At 46.3% G+C, this 16,434-nt stretch overlaps 1 protein-coding gene across 1 annotated transcript in view; it reads left to right on the plus strand.

Moving 5' to 3' along the window:
• The first annotated feature begins 377 nt into the window (after positions 1–377).
• Positions 378–16,434, plus strand: part of LOC126540228 (melatonin receptor type 1C-like) — a 37,409-nt gene continuing 21,352 nt past the window's right edge. The window contains exons 1-2 of the mRNA XM_050187026.2: positions 378–1,179; positions 11,039–11,165. Of these exons, the coding sequence (XP_050042983.2) occupies positions 424–1,179; positions 11,039–11,165 (883 nt within the window). The 5' untranslated portion in view covers positions 378–423. The remainder of the gene's footprint in view (positions 1,180–11,038; positions 11,166–16,434) is intronic.

Consider the following 16,434-nt stretch of genomic DNA (forward strand, 5'->3'; position numbering starts at 1 on the left):
AAGAAAGCGAAACTGGCAGAAAGAAAAAGCGTAGCCGTACCAGAATGACAGAACAACGGCATATCCTGCAAAGGCATCATTGCTCTTAACCAAACACATCTGGAACCTATAAAAAAAGCTGGAAGATGGCCTGAGCATGTTGAACGCTCGTGCTGCAAACAACGAATATCTAAGCACTTCTAAATTCAAACATTGTCTCCTGCTGTGAACGTAAAACTGGACACTCAAACGTACCGGTGGGTGAGCTCATCCTTTCCCCACTGAAATTTACAAATCGTTTGCAAGTAAGTCCTCGTATAATTACTGCTTCATGTCTTAACTGAACCATCACCTGGCGTTTATTCTCTCAGGTGCTGAAGAATGGATGCGGTGGCGGGCAACAGCAGCACGTACTACTACTATGGAGATGGCCCGGTCAGCATCATGGCGGTGCTCCTCCTTGCCTTCATGGTGCTCGCCGTGATCGGCAACGCCATGGTAGTGCTGACAGTTTTGCGACACCGGGGAATGCGCACGCGCACCAACATGTTCATCGTGAACCTTGCCATTGCCGATATTCTGGTGGCTCTACTTGACATGCCCGTATCAATGGCCACCATGCTTCGTGGTGACTGGATTATGGGTCGTGCTTTCTGCCAATTCAATGGCTTCACCATGGCGCTGCTGCTCATGTGCTCAATCCACACGCTCATGTACATGAGCGTCCACAAGTACCTCAGCATCACACGTCCCTTCAGCCACAGAGGAGAGGGCTACCGCAAGGTGGCTGTGTTCCTTGTAGCAGCCTGGCTCTGGCCTTTCTTCTGCGCCATTACACCTTTCCTGGGACTGACAGAGATCGTTTACAAACGCGGTGCGTCCCAGTGTGGCCCTGCCTACCCGCGCGACATCAAGATGTACTCCCACTCAGCACTGATAACCGTCACCAACTACTTCATTCCGCTCGGAGTGATGGCCTTCTGCTACGTCAACATTTTTCGTGTCATAGCCGACCACATGTCACGCGTGAAGAGTCACATGGGATTGCACAACTCAGTGGTGCAGCAGAAGCGCATCAACATCACCCTCTTCCTCGTGCTCATCTGCTTTCTGCTCTGCTGGACGCCGTATATGATCTACACTTTTTACGTCAACAGCCGCGGCTCCAAGACCCACGTGCCTTACATTCTAAACCCTGTGGTGAGTGTCAACTTTCAAGGCTCTTAATCGCCCGGGAGGTGCGAGCTCGAGATTGCCTGAGCTGCTCTGGATGAAACATGCTGCCTGCTGCTCTGTTGTGCTGTATTCATATGCATATTCATACCTCCACCAGAATCTAATATGAATAGAGCACAACAGCAGGTAGCGTGTCTCAACCACAGCAGCTCAGGCAATCTCGAGCTCGTGCCTCCCGGGCGACTGGCGATGTGGCTGCGGCGCCGGGCATTCCTCTTCACTACAGTCTCTCTCTCTCTCTCTCTATATATATATATATATATATATATATATAAACGGGAAGAAAGGGGGGTTAACCGAGGGGCCCGATTTTTATAAGCCATATCATGAGAGGCCAACAAACACTGACACCAAGGACAACATAGGGGAAATTACTTGTGCTTAATAAATGAAATAAAGTAACGATAAATTAATGGAAATTAAAGTGGATGGAAAAACAACTTGCCTCAGGTGGGAACCGAACCCACAATATTCGCATTTCGCGTGCGATGCTCTACCAATTGAGCTACCGCGGCGGCGTTTCCCCATCCACTTTCTTGGGTATTTATGTGTACTCGTAGAACCCTGGGAGTGTTAGCCAGCGCCACCACTCACAGACCTTGGCGGCGGACGTGGAACGTCCTTCTTGCCGCAGGCGTCACGAGAACGTGATCTTTTTGGGTGAAGACAACTGGTCAATAAAGCCACATATGCTACCTGAAGGCATCAATGTTGCCGGATTCGAGACCCTCGTTATGTAATAAACGAGAAGCAAGGTGGTGGCGCTGCTTAACACTCCCAGGGTTCTACGAGTACACATAAATACCCAAGAAAGTGAATGGGCAAACGCCGCCGCGGTAGCTCAATTGGTAGAGCATCGCACGCGAAATGCGAAGGTTGTGGGTTAGGTTCCCCCCTGCGGCAAGTTGTTTTTTCATCCACTTTAATTTTCATTAATTTATCGTTAATTTGTTTGATTTATTAAGCACAAGTAATTTCCCCTATGTTGTCCTTGGTGTCAGTGTTTGGTGGCGTCTCATGATATATATATATATATATATATATATATATATATGTGTGTGTGTGTGTGTGTGTGTGTGTGTGTGTGTGTGTGTGTACGTGTGTGTGTGTGTTAGGTGCCACAAGGACAGCAATACAGCAGGACAAACTGCGATTTAAACCTTCGGTCACCACAAAGGACGTTTTACCGTGCACGGACTCTCAACCGCAGTCACTTCTGTCCCACTGAAATGGTGGAATTTGGCTCAGTAGATAAGCTTACGCAGGGTGTCCCAACTATCAAGCACGAAGATTTAAGAATATGCGAATGCCACGGAGCTGGGCAGGGCCAAAGTAATGCTGTTTGTCTTCCATCTAATTACATAATTCATCCTAATTAATTAACCAACTTCTGAAGTATTATAATTAGGTCAAAACTGCCAATAAGAAAATCCTAGAGCAACATGAAAAAGCTCTCAGCCCTTCCCTCTGTGTCATGCTTAGTGTTTCTTTGTCTCCGTCCAAGTCGCCCTGCGCCTTTTTAAAAGCGTTACGTATAAACTTTCTAGCGTATTGCGTCTCACGCAAACGAGACAATCCGCTAGGGAGGCGTATCGCATCTAATGCCCCAAACACAGGTAGCTTCAGATGAAGAACGATCATTTCAGCAGCGCCTGTCGACAGAAGGACGTCGCATCAGGAATTACAGGAAATCATTGGCGGCGGGATGACAACCGGCCAACCGACCGCTTCCTCATGGCGGGACATCAAAAGAAAGAAATATGGCGGCTTATGAAACAGTCCGCACCCGATTTCTTTTCACTCGAGAGCACATTACGTACGATGAATCTGTGGTTAATAAATTACATTAACGTCGGGGAGTTATACCTCTGTCACACTGTGCGTTTTAATGTCATTAGCTTCGAATGACATTCGGTGCAACGAGTGCTATTCGACGCGTGGTAGTGGTACACAGGAAAAATTAATGCTGTTCGCGTCTTTAACGTAGCCAAGTCCACTTCTAGTCAATAGAAGCCGAGATGGCCGCGCTCGGCTACCACTGGACATGGCGATCACTGCTGTCACTCGGGAAATTTTAGTATTCTGTGACAGTACGGTCCGCCACAGCAGAAGAAACGTTGCGTAAATTTGACCACGCCGACAAATGAAGAAGAACGTGAGGATTGTAGCGGTGACACTGTGGGTATTTTTGGTGCATTTGGCAACGCTACAACAACAGCAGGCGTATCGGAAGTGAGAGCGCTAACTTACAAATATGACACTAGGTGGCTTTCTTTTTCTTTGCTGGACAAAATTCACAATAGAGGTTCAGAAACTAGTTATGGGTATTCATCGTGGTATTTTTTTCCTTTCCTTCTTTTCTATTTAACATAGGTAGGACATTAGGCAATAATATAACAAGAACTTGTTGGCGCCACCCGTTGCCCCATTACAAAGGGGACGCTCATAGCATCCATCCATCCATCCATCCGGCCAGAAAATGCGCAATCATGCAAACGGTGGCGCATGAGTATCAATAACACGATAAATAATACGATACGCTTCTACCGTATCCATGCAAACGCGGCTGCAGAGAGATAAAGAAAAGCAATTGCCTCATTTGTGTTTAAGTTTTATTGAAATCGACGTATAAGAAGACACTTCTTTGGTTAAGGAGCACAAAGAAGACGATAAGTTTAAAGAAATAAACTACAAAGAAGAATAGAAAGAATGAAAATAATCTTCTCCAAAATAACTCAGCAATATACATTTGCTGTGTGAATGGTGAGCCTTGTAGGCGGTCTAGCAAAATGAGGTGGCGTGCAATGGATTATGTGGCTCGATTCAAGTACGTCCTCGCTGTTAATTTTCTATGTGTGTGCTCTGACGGGCTCTTGGTTTTACCTCACTTTAGTGGCGCTGGGGCAGAGCTATTGTAGGCAGCACTTGCAAGGTTGCAGGCACGCTCCTCCTTCTTGCTCGAAAATAGACTAGGCAGCTAGTTGCCACCACCAAAATTCCTACCAGCACTATTGGGTGTGTTGTCGTGATAGTGTCAGTGCTGGAAACAATCAATTTTTGTAGGCAAAGTAGCTCGTAGCATCCGATAACACACCTTTTTAGCATAAGGTCGCCTCCTGATGGTGGTAACCTTCACGAAAATTTATATATATATATATATATATATATATATATATATATATATATATATATATATATATATATATATGGATATGTAAGCTTTCGAGCTTATTACAGTGAGTCATCCGCACGCACACATATATATATATATATATATATATATATATATGTGTGTGTGTGTGTGTGTGTGTGTGTGTGTGTGTGCGTGCGAATTTTATATTTTATCATCTGAGATAATCTAGAGTTAATGGTCAAAATGTGAGAAGGAACAAAAACCGGAGATGTTCTCATAGAGTAGCAGCTTTAATGATCGTTCCTTGCTAAAAAGAAAGCTGTGATGCGCCCCGATGACTCACTGTAATAAGCTCTTTGGTACGATTCAGAAGTGGCGTGAGATGCACGTGCATATATTTTGGGGGGGATAAAATGGGGCGATGCATTAAACATAGCGAAAGTGTTTCGATGAATTGCGCCATGACAATTTAAAGGGACACTAAAGTGAAAAATGATTTCTTCTGAATCAGTAAATTACCGTTCTACAACACCAAAAACCCCACTCCTACAACGATAAGGCGTTTGGTAAGCCAGAAAAAGCGCAAGAACGAAATACGGGTGGCTACGCCTACTTAAGTTCCCGCATCTGGGGGCTGTGATGTCTTGGATTTTGATGGCATCTTCTACGGCCTACTAATTATATATAGCGGTACAGATTGACTACATTGTGTTCTGAAGGAACCAAATATTAAACATGGCAAGTTTTGGGAACCTTTATTCAGCCAACGCGGCCCAAATGCGAAAACATACTTTGGAATTCCTGACGTCAGTCTGACATAACGGGGCGAAATTGAAATAATGATACCTGGACCTTCATTTTCTCATCTAAAAATTCAAAAATTTTTTGAAATGACTGCCGGCAGGGTCCTTAAACAATGCTTCATTAGTCTAAACTGATTTATTATTTCGCTTTAGTGTCCCTTTAAAGGCTGTTCGTGTTACTAAAGAAGTGGCTAAGACTCCAACGAGGGAAAGTTGCTAAGGTGACCGAAGATAATTTAGCAAGAAGGACTTTCTGCACGCGTGCCTGCAATACCTTATGTTCCCCGCCGGATCACTTAAAGCGCGCAAAGAAACTTCATGTCTCCTTATCGCACTCATAAGAGAGACTGCTTTTATGGTCATGTGGTGAAAAACCACAGTGATATTGTAAGAGACGCTCGGGCGGAGCAATTGTCGACCTCGATTGCCAGGCTAAACCCGCCCGTTGCTATAACCTACCACCACCACTACCATGGGCAAGTCAGTCTTCCAGAGTGAAAAGTGGGCCCTTTTCACTTTGGCGATAGAGTGTATCAGGCGCGTAGAATTGCCTACGCGTAGAATTGTTTAGACATTAGGACGATTGGAGGACGTGCTTTCGAAACCTATGTGAGTGGCAACACGCGAGCCCAGTACTGAAAGGGCTCCGCGATTTTATGGTGGCACCGGCAAGGGAAACATAGGTGAAATAAATGTCATTCCAATTGCCTGTAGCACCTCACTTACAAGAAAAACGACAGCTGGTTTTTCTTAGTGAAAGGTGTGTGTATGCAGTGTTGCCACTCATATTGAGCGCTTTACTGCATATCTACATCATCGCTTTAGTGCGTAACTACATCATCGGTAACTACTTTATACCACGAGTACTGAACTGCGATCGGTGCAGAAGAGTGCATCTTTTCTAGTAAGGAAGAAATCGAAACCTAGCTGTGGCACGGATCTTCAAAATATTGTCACGCGGTAGTGACGGTTAAGAAGGCAGCAAAACTGTGATTAACGAAACGAGCGTTTTATAGGGCGAACTTGTGCCCTCAATAACAGGCTACACTCAAAGAAAAATGGTAGCGGCGAACACGATCGGTGGTCGTCGAAAATCTGATCAGCGGGTCAAACGCGTCGGCTTTTGTAGATCAGTCGTCGGATGTTCCAGATTAACCGCTGCGACCCACGTGTCTTCCACAAAGTTCTACACTGTTCGCGTCGCGCATACATGCAATCAGATTCCACAAGTTGCGGTGAAAGACAGTGGACGGAACCATCGATAACATTCTAGAAACTTCTTTTACATATAGGCGCGTCCTGCGCTGCGCGATAACATTTGTTAGGCGGCCAAACGTGGTCGCCCGATAAAGATAAGTACGCGTGTCAATATTGGTATTCCTGCGGTAGACATTTTGCATTGGTTGAAAGCAATGAAACTTCAAGGTGCGTGATGGTGTGCCTCGATTGCCTGACTTTCTATTGTTTATTCTGCTGTATGTGCCATGATTCAAAATGATTGCCCGCTTTTATCTTGCAATTTGAGTAAGATTTTTCAGTATGACAGAGAAGCTGTTTTCAAAAAGAGGTATTCAACAACGTATCTCATACATGTGATCAATCACGTGAGCTTTCTGGTCTTGGTTTAAATTTCCCCAGCACGGGCGGTGCCGCGGATGCGCGGACGCGAGCGACATCTGGTGGTGCTTCAAGGCGGCTTTCCTCCACTTTCCTCCTCATGTTCCCGCTGGCCCTCATCCTCCGCTTCCCTCCTCGCGCTCTCAACGCTCTCGCCATCTTTAAACTGCCGCTGCACTCCGCATTCGCTCGGTTGCGCCAACGGAGGACGGGGCACGCCGACGCTCGCCGCAGGAATGGGCACCTAAGAGCTGCGCTCTAATATCCATACACATTGATCAGCGACCTTAGTTCTTCACAGGAGCTCGTTAGGTCACTCACTCCTTCGTTGTGCCAAGCCGAGGGAAAGCGGGCGAGCTGTCCGGCAAGTGATTGCCGGGGAGGAACCGGAGTGAGGAGCCAAAGGTTTGAAGAGGGAAGCCTCACTCACTCGCTCGTTCGTTGCACGCCTACTTGACCGGCAGACGGTGGCCAGACCATCGCGGATGATGTTGTGGACGAGATTCCATAGCGTATTCTCGCCCGCGATGTACACACTGACGATACAGGTCAGCGTTCTGTCGCGTTGTTGCCGACAGGAAGCGGACGTGTTCGCTTTCCACGGCTGTGCCGAAGGGTCTTTGGGAAGGCGAGCGAAGGCGCCGAGGGAAAGGGTGCATGCCCTCGGGCAACTGAGTGGCGGGGATGGGCGTAAAGGGAGAGAGGGTGGGGGACTGCCGTTCGCTCGCTTGTTCGTTCGTCCATTCGTTTGGACTATTCGCTTACCTTGACAATCATCGTCGATGTTTACTGCGTAATCTTATATACCTTCCGTCGCCTATGCAATAAAAAGAAATTAGTGGTGCTCGCATTAGTTGAGAATCTACTACAACGCTCACTACGTGTATGCAAAAAATGATAACTGGTAGATGTTGCAATAAATGATACAGCAAGCGCATCATGTGTGAAAGCTAAGCGAAATACAGCGATAATTAGGCGTGTGCTATCACCGGAAAGAAATGTTCAAATGTCTTCGATAAATCCTGTATTGAAAAGAATTAGTTGCGTTATTATAAAGTTTGTAGGAAGATATTGCAATTTTATACCATCAGATAATGGGCAATGTTTCCTAAGCATGCTGTTTAAAGGCGCTTTTCAACACATAACATAATCGCGGGCACCCTTCTGGGACAGTGACGGCGGTGCTACGGACGAAGATCACGCAAAAGTTAGCGAACCTCCAAAAACACTCCCACATTCTCATTCGCGTCAATGAATGTGGACCACAGCAAACATAAATATCTGACTTAATAAAATAGCTGCTATTATACGCCGCTCAGCGTTAAGTTTCGCGTATCGCCCCGCTTCTCTCTTCAGTCAGCGTCTGGGCAAATACGATATAGTCGCACCTGGCAGCTGCGCTGGTTCTGCTTGTGTTCTAAAAGGCCAAAGCGTGGTCAAACGCTGCCGGACATCTCTGCGCAGTAACATATGTGCGAATGCTCTGCCAGTGTTGCTTGCCCTCACTGCCACATAAGGTTGTCCGCAAGTATTGGCGCTGTGCTGCTATTGTAAACTCTTCAGCCAACTACTGTTCACATTCGCACAGCTCAGAATTGACAGTATCGCTGGAAGTATCACTTATGCTTCATTGCGGCTTTTTCGAACTCTCGCAATTATAGGTGCACATGATGGCGCAGTGATTCGCCCGTACGAATAATAATTTGATTTGAGAAAACATCCTAAAATATCACTGCTTTCTCAAAGGCAAGAAAGGTTTCCGCTATGCTAACGATGTATTATTTCACTCAACCAATAAGTTTTAAAATATCATGAGTCATACCACTCTGTGAAAGTGCATGACCAGTGAAGCTGTTTAGCGCACGACACAGAGGCGAGCCAAAATACTGAACAAAGGTAGGAACATATTTATTAACCTAATCTGTGGTCATCGTTGCGATATAGGTACGCATATGCATTCGCGTATCACGTCTGTTAGTTTGAATGTGTCCGTCAGGTAAGACAATGAATGGTTCATACCCCCTCACCAGGTCTGGCCATTTTGAGCTGACAAGCGCAGAGCATACATTGAGCGATAACGATCGTGTCTGCAAAGTGTTACGTCGCTCTGTGCCTTGTAAAGATCTGAAATTTCAAACGGAACGCCGTTTTTCCTTCTCCTCGCGGCCTTCGCGCTCTAAACCGCAGGATGACGTATTCTTGTGCCTGCCCCTACGTAGTCGTGTCCACAGTGTGACGTCGCTCGTGGTGACACGTGACTTGAGAAATTATTCAAGGCAGCATCTGCTATCTTTGGCATCTGTTGCTTTAAGTGACGAATTGAAGTTTAGAGAAATAACGAAACACACAAACAGAATGTCTGCGTCTCTTTTGTTTTACTTCGCACCGAAGCAAGGGAGATTACTTCCGCTTCGTCTGCTTGTTCCCGCGGTCGTGCGGTCCCTTGAATAGGTACCAAAACTAAGCAAGCTTCTAACGTGCTCCAGCGCGTGATCATGCTCTGCGATCCATTTGGTCTGCCCGAGTATTCGTGTAGCACTGGTCAGGTTTCCTCGTGTCCATCGCGCAAAATCGTGCGGTGCGCGAACGAGACAACAGCTCGCGCGCGACGCCGTCAGCGAAAATGCGTAGCGCCAGAAAAAAAAGCGAGGGAAAAAGAAATGAAGGCGGGGCCTGTGACGTATGCGCCACGCGATCCTCGAGGGCTGGTATGGCAGAACACAGGGAAGGAATTTCGCTGGGGAAGGCAAGTTCAGAGAGCGTCTCGCTATACAGTGGAGCTCGCCTCCTGAAATCATGGGTTCGCGGCACTGAAATACTTCTATCGGCTATTAAGGAGTCGATTTGAAAAATTTTTGCGGTAGAACGCTCCCTAGAGGACCCGTAACAACTTCCAGCGTATAACCGAAATTTGCTATGGGGCCTTGTGAGGGGCCCTTTAAACAATGTGTAATATGCTCGTAAACACAGGCTCCCCATTACGACGACTGACGTGAAAATCCACGCTGCAATGACTAACGGCGACGAAGCCAGGTGTGGAAGACGACGACGCTAGAGCCCTTGCTGATGATGATAGTTTTTTGCACAACCGAGCCAGCAGTGGAAGAAGACGACGACGGGGATCGCGCGAGCAGTGGCACTAGCGCGCTTGCGCGGTTGGCACCGAGAATTTTTGAATTGTCCTTTTTGAAAAAGTTCCACAAAGCATTCTTTCAAAAACATCTGTTCTTACCCTTGTGCTAGTGACTTCTTTGGGTCCCACGTGTGACAAGGGTAGTTCAAGGGCGCGGTATAGGTTCCCCAGCCCACAGGGGCATGTGCCATTGAGTTTGGACACGTTCTGCACTATAGCCAGGATTGGCCCACATAATGATTTCTTTTTGTCAACATCTGCGGCACATTTTTTTCCAGATCTTAGTTACAGACAGCTTCGCTGTAAAAGCTTAGACCGTGTGTAATATCTCCACATAAAGATGTGGTTTAAGACGTCCGGTGCTTCGCGGTCATTATCTTATCTTGTTATGTCGGCTTCTCCACAGTGCAGCGTCCTGGCATCGCTGCAGATTCGTTGAACTCCTCTAAACAATGCGTTTGGATGCAACTGTACATCTCTTCGCGTAAGATTTCTGCCCATGTGGACTGCATTTCTTGCCTTAAAACAGGCTGCGCGAACCCTGTGCTTGTCCTGGTCACGTCCTTCAAGTTGCGTGAAACGCCGCTTCTCATATCACAAACCTGATTGATGAGGATGCACTGGGGGATGCTATGCCACTGTTATTGCGGTAGAAATTGTTTCGCTCGTCCTTGCTGCGCCCCAAGTGCGATAGGAATCATGCAGACACTCAACGTGTGTACGTGCAGTTGGCGACGCCGCAGCCGTCGCGGAAGACAAGATACACGGCACCGTCGGCGCATGCGTGGCTTGCGCGTCGATTCTGTTAGGTGATGTGATGGGCGGTGGGCCATGCGACGGCGAGACCTTGCTTATTAGAGCACGTTATAAGGCCGCTATAGACGCATGTTACGCGACATCTGTTTGATTGCAAACACGAAGTCAAATAAACAAACCGTAACAGTCCACACAATGATCTCGGCAGGGCAGAGGGTTCTGCCTTCCGCAGCTGTCGTGAGCGTTTTCTGCGCGGACACTCTAGCGTTGCTGTCTGCGTAAAGATTTCTTGTCTATAGTTTGGATTTTAGAGGCTCAACTTTGGTTTATGGGTAAATAAGCTTTCTAACTGTGTGCGCGTCGATTGTACGGCTGTTTCAGAGTTACTGGTTCGGGTACATGAACTCTGCCTGCAACCCGATCATCTATGCCTTCCGGAGCCCTTCCTTCAGACACGGATACAAAGAGATCCTTTTCGGCAGTGCTGTCGAAGTCATTAGCGCCGAAGGTAAGTGGATGGCTGTCCTTTATGCGGGAACATTCGTTGCGGAAGCTGTCTAGCCCGGTAAGCCTGCGTTTTATCCCTGATGGACAAGCTTCAGAAAAGAAAATTAGAAAGTAAGGTGCTCTGTCTTTCTTTCCTCGGCAAGAAACTGCATGAGGTGGTCATTGATGCTGTGTGAAAGTCTGCTGTTTGTGATAAATTCGCAAGTGATGTGCCTATACTACATATCTACATATCCTTGAAGAAAGGAGTCGGGTTGCTTTAGGTTTGCGGGCGAGGAAATCGTCAGGCCGAAGTTAATCCGTAATAGGTTATTTGAGTGCGCATTTGTGAGAACCGTCTTGTCTGCGTTAACAGCACCCTAGCAATCGAAAGCCCTTTATTCTAAAAATCATAAATACTCTCAAGAGAGATGTATATCTCTGAAAATTGAGGAGGTTGTCGGTGGGCATTGTTATCGGCGTGCGCGAAATGCGATTTGGAAGTTTTCCAAGTTAGAGTAGTTCCAAGCACTTCTAGGCTAGTTCAAGATGCTGTCGAGTTGTCAGGGCTAGGAAATTAGCACTGCGATTAAGCTATTTCGTAGTTGTGAAGCGTTCGCTTTTTAGAGACCACTGCTTGGCAACACAATGACCATGACTTGCATTTTTGTAGAGATGTAGCACTGGCCAAGCTGTACTTTTCTGCAAAACCTCACGGTCACCTATAAGCTTGCTCTGCAAACAAAATGTGCGTTTTCGCCGACAACTACCTATTCAGGGCAGGTTGGAAATAAATGGAAATAAATCAGGCAACTTGTCCCGCATTTACACTGCGGTTCGTCGTCATTTCGAATCCAGGAGATTCTCTAACAGCTGGCTGGGAAAAGGTGACCAAGTTTTTATTTTTTTTAAAGATGGTTTGTTATGCGCAAAGAATGATGAGAGATAAGACGATACATGTCGCTTAGCTTTCGACATACTACGTGAAACAGGCAGCCCATTCCATTAATATGATGTTAGTTGGAGGCGGAAATGCTAGATAGCGTCGCAGGTTGCAACACTGGGTAATAGGCTAAAGTGCCAGAAATTGTCCGACATTTAGCCTTTCCGTATAGCAGGCACCCGTGAAATGTAGCGACCAACTGTAAAACGATGTGATTAACATATGAGCCAGTGGTTTTAATAAACAATTTTGTATGTTTGAAGCAGTGGTAAACTGTCCCTTACTGCTCTGTTCTGGCTTTCAATATCTGTAAGCGTATGAAAAATAAAGCAGACTATGAAGCAAGGGTCTCATAACGAAATTGAAACCCATTTTAAAACACTGCAGTTTAGGACGAGCTTCGTTTTGACGAACAGATTTGGTTTTACAAATTTAAGCACTTTAGAATAAAAGAATTATCTCTGCACTCCACGGCCGGTTATTGATTGGTTGTTCCTTAGTGAAATGGCGCAACGCAGTCCGGCGGATCGGTTATGTATTGGGCGGTAGTATAAACAAAATAAAAATAATCTTATAAAATTAAAACAAGGCAATAAGTTTGTATTATTGGTGCAATTTAAAATAATCACAATGAAGGAACGCCAAGCTCTGGGCTATGTCAGCGTGAACTTTAAGAAATATATAAAAAATTATGATAATATTTTTAATTATTTGATAATGAGGGTCGTCCATCGCTTTTTTTCGGGCGAAAGATAAAGTGATTATTTCTGGATTTTTTTTGTGATTGTAAACTACCGGTGTTGAAGCTGATGTCATTTGGCAGCGTATTCTTGGAAAATTGTGGCGCCATGGACAGGTTACATGCTGCCAAAGGCAATTCGACAAGAGAAATGCGAGAGCAGCAATAGCAACAGGAGTGGCTCCTCGAAGGACTTACTGCAACTTGAGGTAGTCATACAATAGCTGTAAGGGAGCCCTCCAATGTTGAACTGTAATGTACATAGCCGAACGTAATCTTTAATGGCGTTGAAGTTAATTTGCCCTGCTTAATGTTTCGATTATCTTTGGATAAACTATACTTGGCTGTATTCTTCTGCATTGCTCTTTTATTCTTTCAAATCTAAAATTCTGCCACTTCGTTCATCATATACATGAAACAACGGACCATATACGATTGTTAGAGCCTGGTATATAGGTTGCAGGATTAATGTGTGCACTTCTTTGTAGTACACTATCACGAACAAGCGGCTAAAGAAATTCAGCCACTGAAGTGTCGTAACGTGATTTGAATGTGAAAGCATTAGTACTTGCCCGAGTGATCACCTTAAATTTGAGCTCCACCCTAATCCCCCTTGCTCTAGTTTGGACCAACCTTAATCCGTATTTATCTATCTTAATCCACTTTAATCCCCCTTAATTCAATTTTGGGAGCAGGCCACGGCGTGCATTGGATGCGGTGGCTGTTCACCGTCGGATTTCGCAGTGCGAGCCGCAGCATGTCCAGCGCCAGGACTGTGACGTCATAACTTAGTCACGTGCTTTTGCTACCTTGCATCGGATGATAACAACGGATGCCGGATTTTCAGCTTCATGGGGAATATAATGTGTTCCCATTAACAAAAACAAATACAGAACGGCGTGTCAGAGGCGAGCACTGGTGGCCCATGCCGAATTGTTAGAGTGCAGCAGTCAGACGCCCGTTCCTCCGGCGAGCGTCGGCGTAGTGCCTCGTAACCGAAAGAACGAACACGGCGAAGGATGAAAGCGAGCGCGGAGCGCAGCGGGAGATGAAATACTGCGATAGCGAAGTGAGAGCGAGGAGGAAAGTGGATAGAGGACGAGGAGGGTATGGCGAAATCGGGAGAAGGAAAGCATAGTGAGGCGCAACGTGCGCTTTGCGCCGACGATGCCCACTAGATGGCGCCAGAGTAGCGTGCGTCGTCTGTAAGGAAGCAAAGCGCTGCATGAGCTGAGGTCTGTCTGTGGCGGCTGCTATGAGTCGCACTCACGCGTCACCCACGAGCCGTCTCTCGCGATCTTCCGATTAGCGTGGCAGTGGTACGACACATCGCTCCATTTGCAACGTGCCGAAAAGACAGATTGTCCACGCCAGCCAGTATATCGCTAAATGAAAAACACGTATAGAGCAGCGCTCAAATTTAGCATTAGGAAATAATGTAATCGTCGGGGAATTTTTATTGTTTTCTTGCGCTTTATAATGTACCCGATAGACCACATTTTTCCACACACTTCTGTGCGCGACGACAAAATGTCGGCTCCCGATGAACCTCTAGAAGTGTCAGTTTCTCTCTGCCCCATGGCATCGACATTTTGTTGAGGTCGTTGGTGGCACCATCATACAGTATACCTCTGAGCCCCGACCTCAACACCGTTTTTTGTTCATACTTGATTTGAAGAGCCAAAGAGCAAAAGTATATATAAGACGGGTCCCGGGACAAGGAAGAGCAGACAGGGCGAACGCTATCCTGTCTTCAGGATAGCGCCTGTCCTGTCTGGTCTTTCTTTCCTGCGCCCTGGTGTTTCATTGCGATTCAAGTCAAGTTTGAAGTCTAGCAAACTCGCCCAGATTTCAGCTCCGATGGGTCATTTTTTCCAGCGCCTCAATGATGACAGTTAGCAGAACATGATGAGCTGCATGATATCTGGGTAAAATAGAGCGGAGGAAAATTTAGAGTTAGTATATTCGCTGCTGCAGATTGCTATGATTTCACAAATATTGAAGTCGTACTCATGGCCATCGCGAGGCCGGAGCGACTACATTTAGACAGCTGTCAGGCTAGCATGTACCAGTGCATGTGTCGAAGTTACATCGGGCGTGCTATAAAACCACGCGTCATTACAACTGCAGTAAAGCCTAATGAAAATGGGTGCGAGGATATTCATTAGGGGTGTCTCTCAGATTGGGTGCAGCTCCACGCGTCGAAAGTTCATAGACCATTGGAGTGGCTTTACTTTGGCCAGAACCATCTATTTCTGCGTCTACAGCGCGAACTCTTTGACCTCTGATATACCGCCAAAGACGCGCAACCGGAAATGTAACGCCTGCGCCAAGTCTAAAAAAACGCCTCCTGCAGTGAATTCATGCTTCGGTGCATGTTAACAAGTTTAGTAGCGTGACGGTTCGTTGACACGCGGTAGAGATCAGAAAGGCGCCTTTTGCATAACGCAACTGCATATATAGCATGCACCATTTCATCATCTCACCATCTAACTGCGGAAAGCAACGCGCACTGCTAGAAGCATTCTATTCCTCATTTCTTTGTGTGCGTGTTTTGGTGCAAGATGCTTAGTGCGCGCCGCAGTCTCAAGAGGATACAAGGAGAGTGAAGTGCTCCTATTGGCATGCGCACCAAATGCAAAACCTGATCACTACGATGGGCTATGACCAACTGGCGGCTACTTTCGCACGCACGCGCGACGATCTTAACAATGTTTAGCATGACGGACCGCATTCATCGAACTAGAATGACATAGCTAAGTGTCGCTGGATGACGCAGCTCAAAAGCACGAGGCAAACGAGCTGCGAATGTAGCGATTAGCTGCAGCTGAACTAGGTCAGTCGTGTTACCGACTGAATCAGAAATTCGTTCCGTTAGGTGAATTGAGTCTAAGTTGCACGGCACAGCCCATTGGACATAAACATTCCAAAAAATGAAAGAAAAAAAATCGGTGGTGTATTACGTCTGTGGTCTTAAAATAAGTCTTCCTGCCCTAAATACGCAAGGGGCCTTCCACAAATGGGACGTTGGGTTTACGACAGAAGCGATTTCACCTGATAGCAGGACGAAAGAAGTTATTGAAAAGTTTTCTGTCGCAGCGACAGCTGTGCACTCCGAAATGCGAAAAGAATTTTATTCTTTCGAAGTACAACAGTCCTTCGTGTTTTTCAACTCAGCAGTTGAAAAAGGCAGCTGAAGTTCCCAGGCATCGCTGAGAATTTGTGAATACATTCATATGCTTTAGAAGTCTTCACGTGCTAACGTGCAAGTACACCGGGTGCAGTACATTATCAGGACTACGACATTGGCCTTGCGTACCAACATGCTCATTCCTTCTCGCCACCTGCAGCCTATCATATTTGACTTCTCTCTGAATCCGACACTGTCATTAACAACGGGATGCGTTTTCACTCGTCTTCTCGCGTGTCAGCTGCCATCCTCGCAATTTATCTGGGGGGAAGCAAGTCTACATGGACAATTCCGGCTAGTGCAGATGTCAGTGGCGGCTGTGGACGTTTGGCTGAAGGTAATGAGCGGTTCGTGTGAAACACATTTTTGATTAGCTGTCATTGGGTTTATGAAAAACTTACTAAATGTTGACATAATGT

The sequence above is a fragment of the Dermacentor andersoni genome, chromosome 2, assembly GCF_023375885.2.
Source record: "Dermacentor andersoni chromosome 2, qqDerAnde1_hic_scaffold, whole genome shotgun sequence".
Lineage (NCBI taxonomy): Eukaryota > Metazoa > Arthropoda > Arachnida > Ixodida > Ixodidae > Dermacentor > Dermacentor andersoni.